The sequence below is a fragment of the Protopterus annectens genome, chromosome 11.part0 (assembly GCF_019279795.1).
Source record: "Protopterus annectens isolate FY-2018-M chromosome 11.part0, PAN1.0, whole genome shotgun sequence".
In the NCBI taxonomy this organism is placed as follows: Eukaryota; Metazoa; Chordata; order Ceratodontiformes; family Protopteridae; genus Protopterus; species Protopterus annectens.
Window position 1 is genome coordinate 236,857,719 of NC_056745.1, and position 14,417 is coordinate 236,872,135.

Sequence of the window (14,417 nt, forward strand, 5' to 3'; positions counted from 1 at the left end):
GTGTCGAGTTGCCAGCCTGGTGCCCAGCCTTCCACAGAAGGGACACACTCATGCACACACTCACACCTAGGGCCAATTTAGAGTGTCCAGTCCATCTACAGCATGTCTTTGGGATGTGGGAGGAAACCGGAGCACCCGGAGGAAATCCACACGACCACAGGGAAGACATGCAGATTCCACACAGAAGGCACCCCATCTGAGAATCGAACCCGAGAACCTCTTGCTGTGAGGTGGCAATGCTAACCGCTTCACTACCGCAGCCGCCAAGCAATTTTAACATCTAATTTTTAAATTATACAAATTTCTATACACAAAACTCAGTCTATTGCCCAGGGGTCTTTGCAGTTCTGGCATAATTAACAAAAATATTCCAATTCTTCCTAATTATTTTGTCTACTTCAGCAGTCCTGACATTAAATGTTGTTACATACCTAATCAAATTAGCATTTGTTTTATTTATCTTATGACTTTGTTCTGTATAAAAAATAGGTTTAGTTGAATTAGTCCTGTAATGAAGTATATCTCTTATGGCTATGTTATTTCACAGGAACATGTGCATTTATTGAAAACCTCAACATACATTCATAACATTCATAACATGTGTCAATAATGACCAAGATAAAAATGCAGGGTAATGAAGCAGAAATGAGAAACTGGAGCTTCCCCATCTACATGTTTACAAAGAGAGGAATTTAAGGAGTGGGTGGTGGAAATTGTTTGACAATTTTTAGGGAAGATAGAAATTTCTTCAGAAGTTATAGCTAGTGAGTGGAATAAAATGAAGGTGGAGTTCAAAAATAGGGTAGCAATAAAAGAAAGAGAGATATGGTTAAGAATTATTTAGAGACAAAGGTTTTGCAAATTTCACAGAAGAAGAAGAGGTGCAGTTACAGATTACTACAGAGAAAATAAAGGAGTATCTGGATAATATGCATGGGTTTGGAATGATTGCACTACAGCAACTGTTTTTTGATAATAATTTCAGAGCGCAAAAACTTTTAGCGCAATGACTTAGGCAACAGAAAGTCAAAAGGGTTGTTGCTAAACTTAGGGAGCCTATAACAAGAAAAATAGCTAGACATCCTGTAGCGGTATTAGAGGTATTTCAGAAATTTTATGAAAAGTTGTATGAAGCAGAACAACGTGGAAATCAAAAAAAGCAGAAATGGAAATATTTATGGAATACTTAGATGTGCCAGGGTTTGAGGTTAAGACAGGAGCAGGTGAGATAAAAACACTGGTATATAATCAATCTGCAGGAACTTCTCCAGGAGTAAATGGTATTCCTGTGCAAGTCTGGAAGCTAGAAGGGAAGAAAGGGATAAAGATCTGGAAGGTTTTATTTAACAATATTTTAGAAGGAAGGGAAATCACCTACCTCCTGGAAGAAAGCTCAGGTGGCTGTAATACCTAAAGACAGGAAGGACTCATCAGACCCAGCTTCATAAAGATCCATTTCAATTTTAATTCATAATTATAAAGTGTTTATGTCTGAAATAACTAAAAGAATGGGAAAGATGTTGCCAAAATTGATAGATACTGTTGGTGGATCTTGATGCAGACAAGGCATTTGACAGAGTAGTGCAATGGAAGCATTTGCATTCCCTAATACAATAACATGGTTAATTAGGAGGATATATGAGGGATCAGAGGCAAAAATTAAAGTGGGAGGGAAGTTGAGTCTGAACAGAGGAACCAAGCAAGGATGCCCTTCTCCCTTTTTTATTTACTCTACATTTAGAGCCATTGGCAAATAAGATAAGGGATTCAAGGATATAACTGGTATAGTATTCAGGAAAAGTGGGCTTTATTTGAAGATGATATTATTTTCTGTCTGATAAAACTAGAAAAGGACATCTCAGTGTTATGGTACATTCTGAGATGGTTTTAAGTCTTTTCAGGATGTAAAATGAATGAAGACAAAACAAAGACTATAGCTGTAAACTATGTACCCACACATGAAGTGGTTCAGCAATACCCATATTTATGGGGCCATGATAAAATGGATTACCTTGGAGTAGATGAAATTATGGCAGCTAAAGGATATGTGGGAACAGACTAAACAAAAGATAATATAAGAACTGAGAAACTGGAAGCTCTTGTTCATGGATATGGATAGCAAGATAGAAGCAGTGAAAATGTATTTAGTCCCTTTGGTTTTAAATGAACAACCAAGTAGTACAACACTAACAAAACCCAAACTGTGTAACAAAAAAACAAAAACGTTGCCACTCCGAGGTAGCAACAGGAGTTATGATGAACAGCTACGCACTTTCATTCCTCACACCATACAGAACTTCATCAGAACTGTTTGTAAAATCCTGACAACCACATTATATAACAAAAATAAGCAATACTCAATTAAGTCGCCAATAATGCACTGTTAAACACCAGTAAATACATGTATGCCAATACTAACCAATGGTAAAAAAGTTCAGCTGCAAATGTTCCATAAAAAATCATTACGTAAAATACCATACAAGAAATAATAATAATAAAGCTCTTATTAATACACACAACTAACAAGAAAATAACTTTTCTTAAAAAAAATTACACTGTGTCCCTTTTCATTTGTAACAATCTCTATACAGAGTCCTTGTCATTTAAACCAGGTGTTGTTGTGGCATCAAGCAACAACTGCCAGTGCAGTTCCCCTTGAATCTAACAACACTTCCAAAGTACCATCCCAGTGGATGGATTTACCTTTTACAATATAAAATACAAATGAATTAAAATTGGAACAGCTAATAGAATGTTTGTACAATGCATTGGTCTCCTCCCTTTACAATGCATATACATGTTGGTAGATTATTTGCCTAGGAGAGTTCTGAGTTTTCCCTGTATCTGGTATTTATTAACAAGGTTTCCTTGTGAGGAGATCATGTTTGACTAATCTTATCCAGTTTTAAAATAACATATGTTGCTCAATGGACTTGGGCCTTGCTAGTGGTGTTATTTACCTGGATGTGGTGAAGGCCTTTGGTTCTATTCTCATGACAGAATACTTGATATTATGTTAAAACTTAGTATGAATATCTACACTGTACACTGGGTTAGCCAAATGGCTATCAGGAAGGAAATTAGGGGGTGAGAATAAGGCCTTCTTTTCCAAAATAAGAAATGTTGATTGGGAGTCCCCCAGGGGTCTATTGTTAGTCCCATGTTGTTTGGACTATTGATGTTTGAGTTTCCAGTATGTGATAGCACCTGGCTAAGTAAATTTACAGGTGACTCTAAGGTGGGGGGTATATTTATGATCATAATAAATTACAAAATTAGCTAGGCATTACATTCAGGTGAGTCACAAAAACTTGGTATGCAATTTTAATTCCAAGAAATGCAGTCTGATGCATTTTGGTTCTGGAAGCAACCATTATCCTTATGATCTGAATAATGAAATTTTGACCTCAGTAAGTCCCATTAGAGATATAGAATACATTGTAGAAATTGCTTTGGAGTTTGATGATCATATCAGGAGAATGGTGAGAAAGTGCTGTTTTTCAAAAGACATCTTAGAGTGCTAGTAGTTGAGAGGAAGAAGTCTTGATTCCACTTTTTATCTCTACCAGACAGCCTGTTATGCAATACTGTGAGTCTTTCAGTTGTTGTAACACTTGCCAAATAAGTAGAGTTGAGCGAGTCCAGAAGATTGTCACTAGGCAAGTGAGAGGATTGAAAAACCTTGGTTGTAAAGAGAGGTTGGAGACTCTTTCCTGTACTCAGTCGGCATTACGCTTTTAAGAGGTGACTTGATTCCTGTGTACAAATCAGTAAGAAATGAGGCATAACCATTACATTGCATCCATGAATTTTTGAGGTATAGCATCAATACCATTTATTACAATCTACATGTAATTCTTCCTGATGTTAAAAAATTATTAAGATCATGTATTTCCATCATAGACCAGGAACATTATGGAACTCTCTCCCTAAGGATATAAGGGAAGTTGGAAGTGTCAAACTTCAAATTCACAATAGATAAATGGTATAGAAATGTTGGTTGTATTGGTCTAGCTGTTTGCAAACTCTTGACTTTCCTATCTTGTTTCATTTTGATTTCATTGGCTAGCTGCCTCTTCTTGTTATTTTATTGGTGTTTTATTTTTATATTTTCATTCTCATTTGCATATGCTTCCGAAATACAAGGGGATGTAGCGTAATGGAACAGGTTGAATAAGGTACTTTGTGGCTTATCTATTGCTTTCCTCTATACCTATCACTCCTGTGTGCTTTTATCTGTGTTTTGATGTGTCTGAACTCATAATTTACAGCTAGTTCCTCTAGCTTAATGTAGTATTTATGCATAAACTCACCGTCTTTTTTGCCTTGCACTACTGAACTTGAATGTTTCATATTTTGAATTTTTCCCTTAAGCTTAAAATGGTAGTTTCACTTGTCCAAAACACTTTGGAATCTGTCATTAGGTCATGCTATATTATGTTTTCTATTCACTACTTTCCACCTACAGTTAATCTGAGATCTCATGTGTATGTTTCTGCATAATTCTGAAATCTGTCTGTAGACTTGTAGCCATATTTTGTGTGCCATTGTATATTTCAGATACTGGCAGGCTAAGCCATATACAATGTTCCCAGTTATAACTACTGATCTTTACTTAATATTGTATGCCTTTCTGTGTTAGAGATAATCCTTATGAATTGTTTTAAAAGCTGTTTAGCTTTAATGTTTTTTATCTTGATTGCTGTCTTCTGCTTCACTTCTGTTGTTTGACAAAAAGTTAGTTACCATATGAAATAATACAAAAAAGCTTTAGCAAACAGTTTACATCTAGTGAATAAAATAATTTCCTTCTCACCAGCTTCCATATCATCATGCCTTCTGACAGCACAGATCCACAGGCTTGACATAAGCAGTATATAAAATTGGAGTCTCTGGTATATTCTTGGGGATATCATGCAAATCAATGCAGTTTTTTTTTTTTTTTTTTTTTGTAAATTAAAAAACATGGATTAGGATGACTTTTGGCAGTCATGAGTTCACTTTATTGAATGAATAAATTTCAGTCCTTACAGACACACTGATCTTCAAAAGCCATCTAGAGATATACTTAAAGTTGTTTTAAGAGGAAGTGGTACTGTTTGTCACAGGCCAGATGATTGACACTCCAAATGTCAGACCTGAAAAATTACTGGCAACATGTCATGACAGACAGACTCTGAGAAGAACGAGTAGGTGAGCGTTGCGTTTTCTTCACTTACTTCCTCTTCTCCATGTTTGTGCGATCTTGGAGTTGGTACATATATTGTGTGGAATGTAGGGCTTGCCCCATTCTAGCTGTTCTAGGGGGCGAGCCCACCTGCATATTAAAATATATTTGCTTTGTGATCTTGGAAGCATTACTGTTTTGACTTGTAGCTTTCCAGGGTTTTAGATGCTTTGGGTTCACAAAAATCATGTCAATTAAATGAAAGACTATTATTCACAGTAAGCGTCTTTTAAGAATCTTTTTTTTTTTTTGTACATCATATTCCCACAGAGAATAATAAACCAATTAATCGCCAGTGAGGAACAGCCATATAATTCGGTGTTTGCATAATTTCATGCATCTTCACTTCCTTAATTTCCTTTTTGATTCATTCATCAACGAGTGACTATCTTGCAACCACATCCTGGACCATTCACAAATCATCACTGCTTTTCTGTTGGGAGAACAGACTGTGTCAGAGCCTTTCCGAGTCTTCATTTACACTGCAGCTTCAAAGGATCACATGGCCATTAGCTCTCATCTTAAGAAAATACTATTTATTAAATAACGTTGCTGAATGGCATTCTAGGTTTTTTTGAACATTATTGGTAAAGCCAGCTGTTTCAGGAAAGTCATGAGCTAGCCACCTGACCATGAGCAAATGGACATTACATTATTTTATTATACTGTAGGAGACAGGGTGTCTTAATTTAACTTTCCCATAGTAGATTTTCACAAGAGATGCTCAGGGGGTGAAAAAGAAGCCTTAACTGTATTCCCTTAGAGTAGGAAAATGATTGGAGATGGAGAGGAAATTCCAGCAACTCCCCAAACAACACAGGAAACCTTGTGTATACTGTGTAATTGTCCTCCTAGGGTTGGATTTCAGGAAGTGGTGTTTTGATTAAGATGTAGCACATTTATGTTCTTATGGCATAAACAAGGTCATAAAGCTCTTTCTCTGAATTGTTCTGGACTAGTCTTGGCTAATTAATTAATGTCAGTTTTCCGTATTCATGACACTGAAAAAAAAATTGGGGAAGTACCTTACACTAGGCTTAATCCTAGATCTTCTAACCTCACTGTTGGGAGAATTTTTAAAATAGTCAAACTTCACCACACCCATGCAGATGGACAATGCAGTTACAGCTACTGAATCCTGCACAAATGCACTCTATAAGCACTTGCACGACTGCATGGATCATGCTATCCCAAACAGAACCAAGATGCTATCCTCCAAAAAAAGGAAGCCAATCTGGTGGTCCCCTGCCATAAACAAACTTTACAACAGAAGAAACTTTTGCAAAAGAGAGTAAGATCCCATGAGTGGAGGAGCTCCCTGGTCAGCATCAGTAAGAAGCTGAGATCCCTTATAAGATCCTCCAAATCTAGCTACGAAAAACTCGCCACTGATTCTAAGGACATCCACAAAGCATTCTATAGCTATGTCAAGAATCTCAATGGCAACACCCAGATCTGCCCTCAGTTTACAGCACAACGGCACGAAAATTACAGAATCAACTGATATTGCCAACATCCTGGCAGATAGGTTCAGTGCTAACTTTACCCCCTTCTCACCCCCTAAACAGCCCATATCTATACAGTAAGATGCAGAGACCCTGTAATTGCAACTACGCAGGTAAAAGCTGCACTCTCTAAAGCAAAAAACACAGCATCCATGGGACCGGACAACATCCCAGGCTGTGTTTTACATGAACTTCAGAACAAACTGGCTTCCCACCTAAGCACCATGTTTAATCATAGACTCACATCAGGCTTTGTGCCCACTGAATGGCACACAGCAACAGTTATCCCACTCCACAAAGGGGGAGCCACCACTGATCCCGAGAACTATTGCCCTATTAGCCTGAAGAGCCTGGTCTGCAAGGCCATGGAATGTATCATCATGGAACTCATAAACAAAGATATTGATAACCTCCAAACTCTGCACCCCACCCAGTTTGGGTTTGTGAAAGGAAGATCATGCCTCCTGAACCTGATTGACTTCTTTGAGGCAGTTACCAAAGCCGTAGACGAGGGTAAGGTGGTTCACACAGCCTATCTTGACCTCACCTAGGCTTTCGACACTATCCCCTATTCTGGAGTTATAGCTAAACTCATTAAACTAGGTATAAATCCCTACATCACAAGATGGGTTGCCAACTGACTCACTGACAGAACCCACACTGTAAAAGTTGCAGACTCCAAGTCTGACTTCAAACCAGTGACAAGTGGAGTACCACAGGGATCAGTCCTGGGACTTCTCCTGTTTGATATCTACTTCTCTGAAGTACAGGCTAACACAGAAGGCCTTTGGCTAACGAAGTTCACAGATGACTGCAAACTAGGAGCCATAGTCGAGTCAGCAAATGATGTGGACATCCTACAGAAGGGCCTCACTGAGTCAGGTGCCTGGTGTCAGAGCCATGGCCTCAAGCTCAATGCCAAAATGTGCATTGTCATCCCCTTTGGTAAAAACTCTGTACCCATGAACTACCACATAGGCGACAGTCTACTTAACACCGAATGTGTGATAAGAGACCTTGGGACCCGGACCCAGATGGACAGTAGTCTCTCTTTTGATAATCACATCACCACAGTAGTCAGGAAATCCTTCTACATGGCACACACCATCACAAAAGGGTTCTCTTCCATGAAACAAAGAGGTCATTGTTCCCTTCCACTCGACACTCATTAGACCCATTGCAGAGTACAAAGCCTCTTTTGGAATGTACCTCACAAGACCTCTGCAGCAGCTGGAAAGGCCACAGAAGTACCTCACGAAGAGGATTACTGTCCTCAAACAGATGCCCTACACTGACCATCTCAAAAAACTCCAGCTTTACTCCGTAACATATTGCCTACTCCAAGGTGATCTCTGCCTAACATATAAAGCTATGTCAAACCTAGAGCTGTTGGACATGCTACACCTAAAAAAATCCCAATCCCTCTGAGCTACATGCTCTAGGGACCTAATCCTTGTCACCACAATAAACAGGACGTGCTGGAGGGATAGATTTCCTGTCCCAGAGACTTCCCATAATCTGGAACAAGATACCCATCTATGTCAAGCAAAGTTCCTCATTAGCACTCTTCAAGAAAAATCTTGATGTGGATGGGAAATAGGAAACACACTCCGGGGATCACTTCTGTGGCTCTGCTCGACAGGGGCACAGGAAAATAACTTTCTTGGGTGGCGTAAGCCAGGGAACTTTGTTGGCTAGGCTTACTTAGGCCCTTTGCCGATAGCCTAGTACCTACCTATGAACCTGCAGTAGTACCATACTTTGTCTTTGCACAGACGTAAATTCCTACATGTCTTCTCACCGGATTTGAACCTTGGGCTATCCAATCAGATATAAAAGTGCCATTTTAGACAGAAATTCAAGTTGCTGAATATCTGTTATGTTGTATATCTACTTAGCTTAAGTCTGGTTTTGACCAATCTCCTTTACTGATCTACAGTCTTCAGAAGAAATATGTTCATTCTTAAGTCATCCATCCTGCCATATAGTTAGTTTGTGGGAGATGGTGTTGAGGTTTGGGAGGTTTAGTTATATTATTATTACAAAGATATGTGTCTGGAATATTTCTCCGCGGGCCTCCACTGGAAATTGGCTTTGTTCCAAGTCGGACTTTCCCGGTTAACAAATGTTAAATAAATAAACTATGGATTGTGGAGTTGTATTTTTCTGTATTTTTCAGGTGTTTTGGCTACTTTTTTGAGGGGGGATGCTTGCTGGACTGTGCAGTATCACAAAAGTGCAGGTTGGAGTGATTTTGCCCTTTCCTGCAGCATTGTGTGAGTTTGAAGTTGATATATTTAAGTAGAGGGGCCACCCAGGAAAACACGTTTTTCTTTTCTTCATCAGTGGATCAGGAATCTGTCTTTTTATTTTGAGGTTTATTAAATGTGGCCATCTTTAAATATATGCTAACAATGTTTTTGCAGGTCATTATGCAATATGAGGTAACCTAGCGCATATAACGAGAAATGGCCATTCCTCTTAATCGTTTGTAATCCTGTGGGAGTGAATGATTTAAATGTGATCTTTAGGTGCTGTCTGTATTTCTGATTATATTTTTTTATCCTTTAGGGAGTACGAGATATCCTTACCTCTAAGAAGAAGTGGCAGGCAGAAGAAAAGATTGTTTATACACTGGTTTCAGTACCACATGGGAATGATATTGCTTCTCTGTTTGAGTTGGATGCTACTACACTTCAAAGAGCAGACTGTATGGTTCCAAGGTAATACTTCCTACAAAAAATAAGTAAATAATAATAAAATCACAAAGTAAAAAAATGAAAATATGTTTTGGAAAAACAATGAACATGTATTGAAATATTGAAAAATAAGGGTTAGATATTTATAAAAATAGCAGCATAACAATGCATCAAATTTGTATTAAATTATGTAAGCAGTTTAATATTGTTTAGTAGGTTAGCGGAAGAAAAAAAAAATTAAGCAAGTTAAGAATTTGCGGCCATTTGTGGTCAGATTAAGTGAAGAAGATTGAAGAAAGCTAAAAGAGCTTTGTGGACAGAGACCAAGTGATAAGAGAGGGGGATAGAGTTGATAGCCATGAATAAAAAGAACATTCAAGCCTATAGCACCTTTTTTTATCAGTTCACACCTATGGCTCCTTATGGTGTCCAGGCCTTATGTTTGGACCTGGCTTCTTTAATGAACTTACTTAACAGATAATGGCTGTATTAGAAGGTGCAAGGAGTTATTAACAAAATAACACTAAGATTGTTAATATAAGATGTTCTGCAGTAGTGAAATGAATTACTGTTTGACAATTATTATTCATATCTTCATATTTATGTTAATAATTTTATAACTGAGAGCCCTACATGTTGAGTGGAATGGTATGATATGCCATGGTGGGAGACGAGAAAATTTGTTGAGATTGTCCAGTTATATCACACTATACCTGAAATATTGGTAGGTGATGTGTTAATAATTATAAAAATAAACAATATTTCCCACTGTACTTAGTACTTTAGAAGCCAAGTGACTTAAATTGTTGCATGACATCAGGTAAAACCTTAGATGCTGTTGAAGAAAACCGTCCTTGATATTTACACTGTAAGTTCCACATCTTGTGAGATATTCATTGTTTATAATCCTAATTATAAAATTACGCATACATCTTCACATGTCTGTAAATATCTCAGTAAACATGGACTCAATGTAGAATGTATGCCTTTTTTAATTTCTCCCAAGTCTTTTGGGTTTCTAATACCATGACAGGAATGGACCCCGTTCCTAAGTCAAAGTACGATTAAAGTTCTTGAAATTAGTATTGTTTCACTCTTTGATGTTAGCCAAAAGTGCTCTTTGCAGCACCCGCAATGTGCCCAGTAATGACTTCTCCTGCAATTCGTACGGTGTTACATGAATTAGTAACATATCTAAATATGACTGTAAATTCTTTTTTATAAGACCAGTTGCTCCTTCTACTGTCAGTTGCTCCTACTACTATTGGAACTGTCTGGGTATCTTTCTTTCACATGGCTCTCATTTCTGCCTACAGATCGAGGTATTTTATGACTTTGTGTCTCTCTCTGTACGCAAGACACTGAAGTCACTATGTGTGGTAATTTCAATGATCAATGCTACTTTTGTCCTCTTTTCGTGGACCACTATATCCGGTTTTCTAGCATCTATGTTTTGGACTGTTGGTATTGGGTGATGTGATGTAAACTTCATCATTTTCTATGATTCTCTGTGGCTCATGTTTCCAGTATTTTTCAGCCACTTCGATACCATAATGTTTGCACAATCTCCAGTGTAACAATCTCGCCACATTATTATGCCTTTCAGTATACAGTCCCATTGCCATTAGAGAGTCGCAACCAGCAATAAGGTGTGTGACTGTTTCCAATTTGGTTCCACAAAACCTACATATGTCTGTTTCTCCCATGTGTTCAGTGGACTTAGTAAACCAGTGTGTACGTAGCCCACTGTCTTGGGCTGCCAATATTAACCTTTCATTTCTTGATGTAAATTCACCTCTCCTTAACCATTCCTGCATTCGTTCTTGATCAACATGAGGCTCTTCCAGAAGTTTTCTATACTTGCAAATATATTTGTTTTTTCCACATTTCTCGCCTTCTCATCTGGTCCTTCACCTTATATTCTTTCTTTTGTTTTTTAGCACATTCAGTTGCTGCCTGGTTTTTATCCACTTCTGGTTTGATTTCCATTCCTGCTTGACGTCGATATGCTTCTGCTAAATTAAGCAGAGATGTCATCTTAGATTTATTCTCCTCATGTTTCAAAACCTTCCCCACATTTGGATCTTGTGAGGTCAGTAGATATGTGTGGAGTCCCACGATTACAGATCTGTACATGTAATCAATTTCAAGGAGGCCCATCCCTCCTTCAGAATGGGGAATATATAATCTTGGTATACACTGATTTTTATAACTCATTTAGTGAGCATGAAGCATCCTTCTTGTTTTAATATCCAGTCTATCCAACACTTTTTGGGGCCAGTCAGTCACTCCAAAACTATAAGTTAGGACAGGAAGAGCAAAGTGATTTATAGATTGGATCTTATTCCTAGGTGTCAGTGCTGTTTTCAGGATTAATTTAAGTCTTCTAAAATACTCCTTACTAAGCTTTATTCACATTTGTTCATGTTTTATTGCTGATCCTTCATCAATTCCCAAGTATTTATACACCCCCTCTTGCTCAAGTTCTTTTATATCACATTTTTGTCCCAAACTGATGTTTTCCTGGTGCTGCAATTTTCCTTTTTTAAAGGTTGCTTTTGCACATTTATCAAGACCAAATGACATTCCAATATCATCTGAAAAAGTTTTGACAACCTGAAGTTGTGCTTTCAGTTCCTCATCTGATGAGCTATACTATATATGGAGCTATCCCTCCATAGTCTGTTAACTTATAGTGAGGATGTGAAGGTATTGGTAGAATTTCATATGTGAAACCTTATGTCCAGTTAAGTAAAAAAAAATATTCCAACAATATATATCTAGGTTTTACAGTTTCTAAGATATGGTAATTTGTTTGTGGAAGTTTAGCAAAACATATAATTTTGAGTTTTTGTGCATTTTAACATATTATATTAATATTTATGGAAAGACTATGAATGCATTATCACTGTAAAGAACACCTCTTGCTGATGACATTGCTATTTGTACAGTTATAAGAACATTTATTGTTCACAAAATATTGACTTGTTTATTTTATGTCTTTTAAATGTGTTTATTTCCCAGAAAATGCTTGGGAATGCAAGATGTGTGTAGGCTGCTAGAGGTGTGATATTCCTAAACACATAGGTGTTAAAGGACATTGACAGTACAACTACTTCCTCCACAGTCTGTTAACTTCTAGTGAGGATGTGAAGGTATTGGTAGGAAAGGACCTTAATAGGTGGGTAAGAAGCTTCCTTGAGTGGGGCCTATCCAGGTGTGTTGGAGATGTGGTTTCAGTTATGTTGTAAACATGGTTGAATTAAGATTGTTTGATGGCTGCCAGAACTGAGTTCCAAATTTTGGATACAACGTTAGAATGGAAAGTGTCATCCTCAGTGTTTAGGGTTTTAGTTGCTGAGACCAGATATTTGTCTGACAATCATAGCTGCCTGTTTATTTCATGGAGGTAACTGTAATGTTGAGTGGACTATCTCATTTAAGAAAGATGTTCAACAATTATTTTTATAACCAGGCTTACTGTTGATGGAGATTGCTACACCACAATGTTTTTCTTCTTTCAGAAAATTGTTTCACTACATTATAGATTTCTTCTTGTTAAACTTTTTCAACATTTTTTAAATATTTCTTTTTTGTAATTAACTCATCAAACATACATTTTCTGCTAACTCTGAATTTTTGTTCCGTTTCAGGAATTCTTATGTGAGACTTCGACATCTTTGCACAAATACATGGGTGACTAGTACAAACATTCCTATAGATACTGAAGAAGAAAGGCCTGTTATGTTAAAAGTAAGTGTCTTCTTACTTCCGGGCAGTAGAGCAGCATATTAAGAAAATAAAACCTCTTTGTCTGCAACTTTGAATCCATGCTTGACTTGGACTTGAACTTAAGTGATTAACTCTTTGGTGTTGCTATGTAACCTGACTGTTACTTGGCTGTGTTTATTTTTAATATTCATCTTCTACTATGTGAGGAAGTTAGACATTTGATGTGACATAATAAATGGAACCTGAAGATTTCAAAAAAGCAGTAATCAGATCATTGAAATGAAAACAAAACTATGGGAACCTTACAGTTTTTTTTTTCTTGCATAATGGCTGAGTGTTACTTCCTCTTCTTTCAGTTTTTGGGGATATCTTTATCTAGCTTTCACAAAATGATGTTTTTCAACAAGTGTTATTATTTAAGCCAAAACAGTACCCTTAGTAAAGATCTGAGTTTTGAGTACACCATTTGGTTGGTCTTCAAGTACCACCTATGCATAAGAGCCCAGTCTGGGGCAGGCTCCCTACTGCATGTTTTCACTTTTTTTTTTCTGACCATGATCACTTCCTGGAAATCACTCTACTCTACCCTCTTGAACCAGAATGAATTGATTATTCTTTTGGACTTGGCCTACTAGTGCTGTAGTGGAACCTAGGAACTGAGACCAATAAAATAAAGCTGGTTGGCATGGAAGAAAGAAGTGTAGACCTGTTGTGGTGTGGGATGTGCTTTTTGTCATTCTAACTCCTTCCCTTTGGTGATGAGTGGACGTGGCTTGCAGTAGTGGCACAGTGCCATGCTTGCATCTAAACCAACTACAGTGCTAGGTTTTCTTTGTCAGGTTAAAGTGTGTTTCCTCAGTCCTGCAGCTTCTCATTCACCTGACCTACCTGGATCTACAATGACATGCCACCTACCAGTAAACTCAGTGGCATGCTGGGAACTGAAAATCATTGAAATACTAAGTCCCTGAAAGTGTGGACAACATTCCTCACAGAACATTTTTTTTAAATAAATCTTTGTTTGTATTTAATAAATGTAACACAGTAAATCAAATTAAATAAAGAACTAAATAGCATTTTAGCATAAGTAAACGTCATGACTAACACTGAATGACTATCTTATTACACTATTTACAGAGCATGCCTCTATGGCCTAGAATTTACGATCCTTCACAACCTAAGTCATTACAAGCCGTACTGTGTATTACTTGTTGCAGTAATGCTACATACAACCCAGACTATACCTTTGGCTAT

The 14,417-nt window shown here is 37.5% G+C and overlaps 1 protein-coding gene across 2 annotated transcripts in view; it reads left to right on the forward strand.

Moving 5' to 3' along the window:
• ITPR2 (inositol 1,4,5-trisphosphate receptor type 2) overlaps positions 1 to 14,417 on the forward strand; it is a 2,416,542-nt gene that overhangs the window by 976,720 nt on the left and 1,425,405 nt on the right. For both annotated transcript variants that reach the window (XM_044087657.1, XM_044087658.1), the window contains exons 11-12: positions 9,304 to 9,455; positions 13,085 to 13,184. In XM_044087657.1, coding sequence (XP_043943592.1) covers positions 9,304 to 9,455; positions 13,085 to 13,184 — 252 coding nt within the window. The remainder of the gene's footprint in view (positions 1 to 9,303; positions 9,456 to 13,084; positions 13,185 to 14,417) is intronic.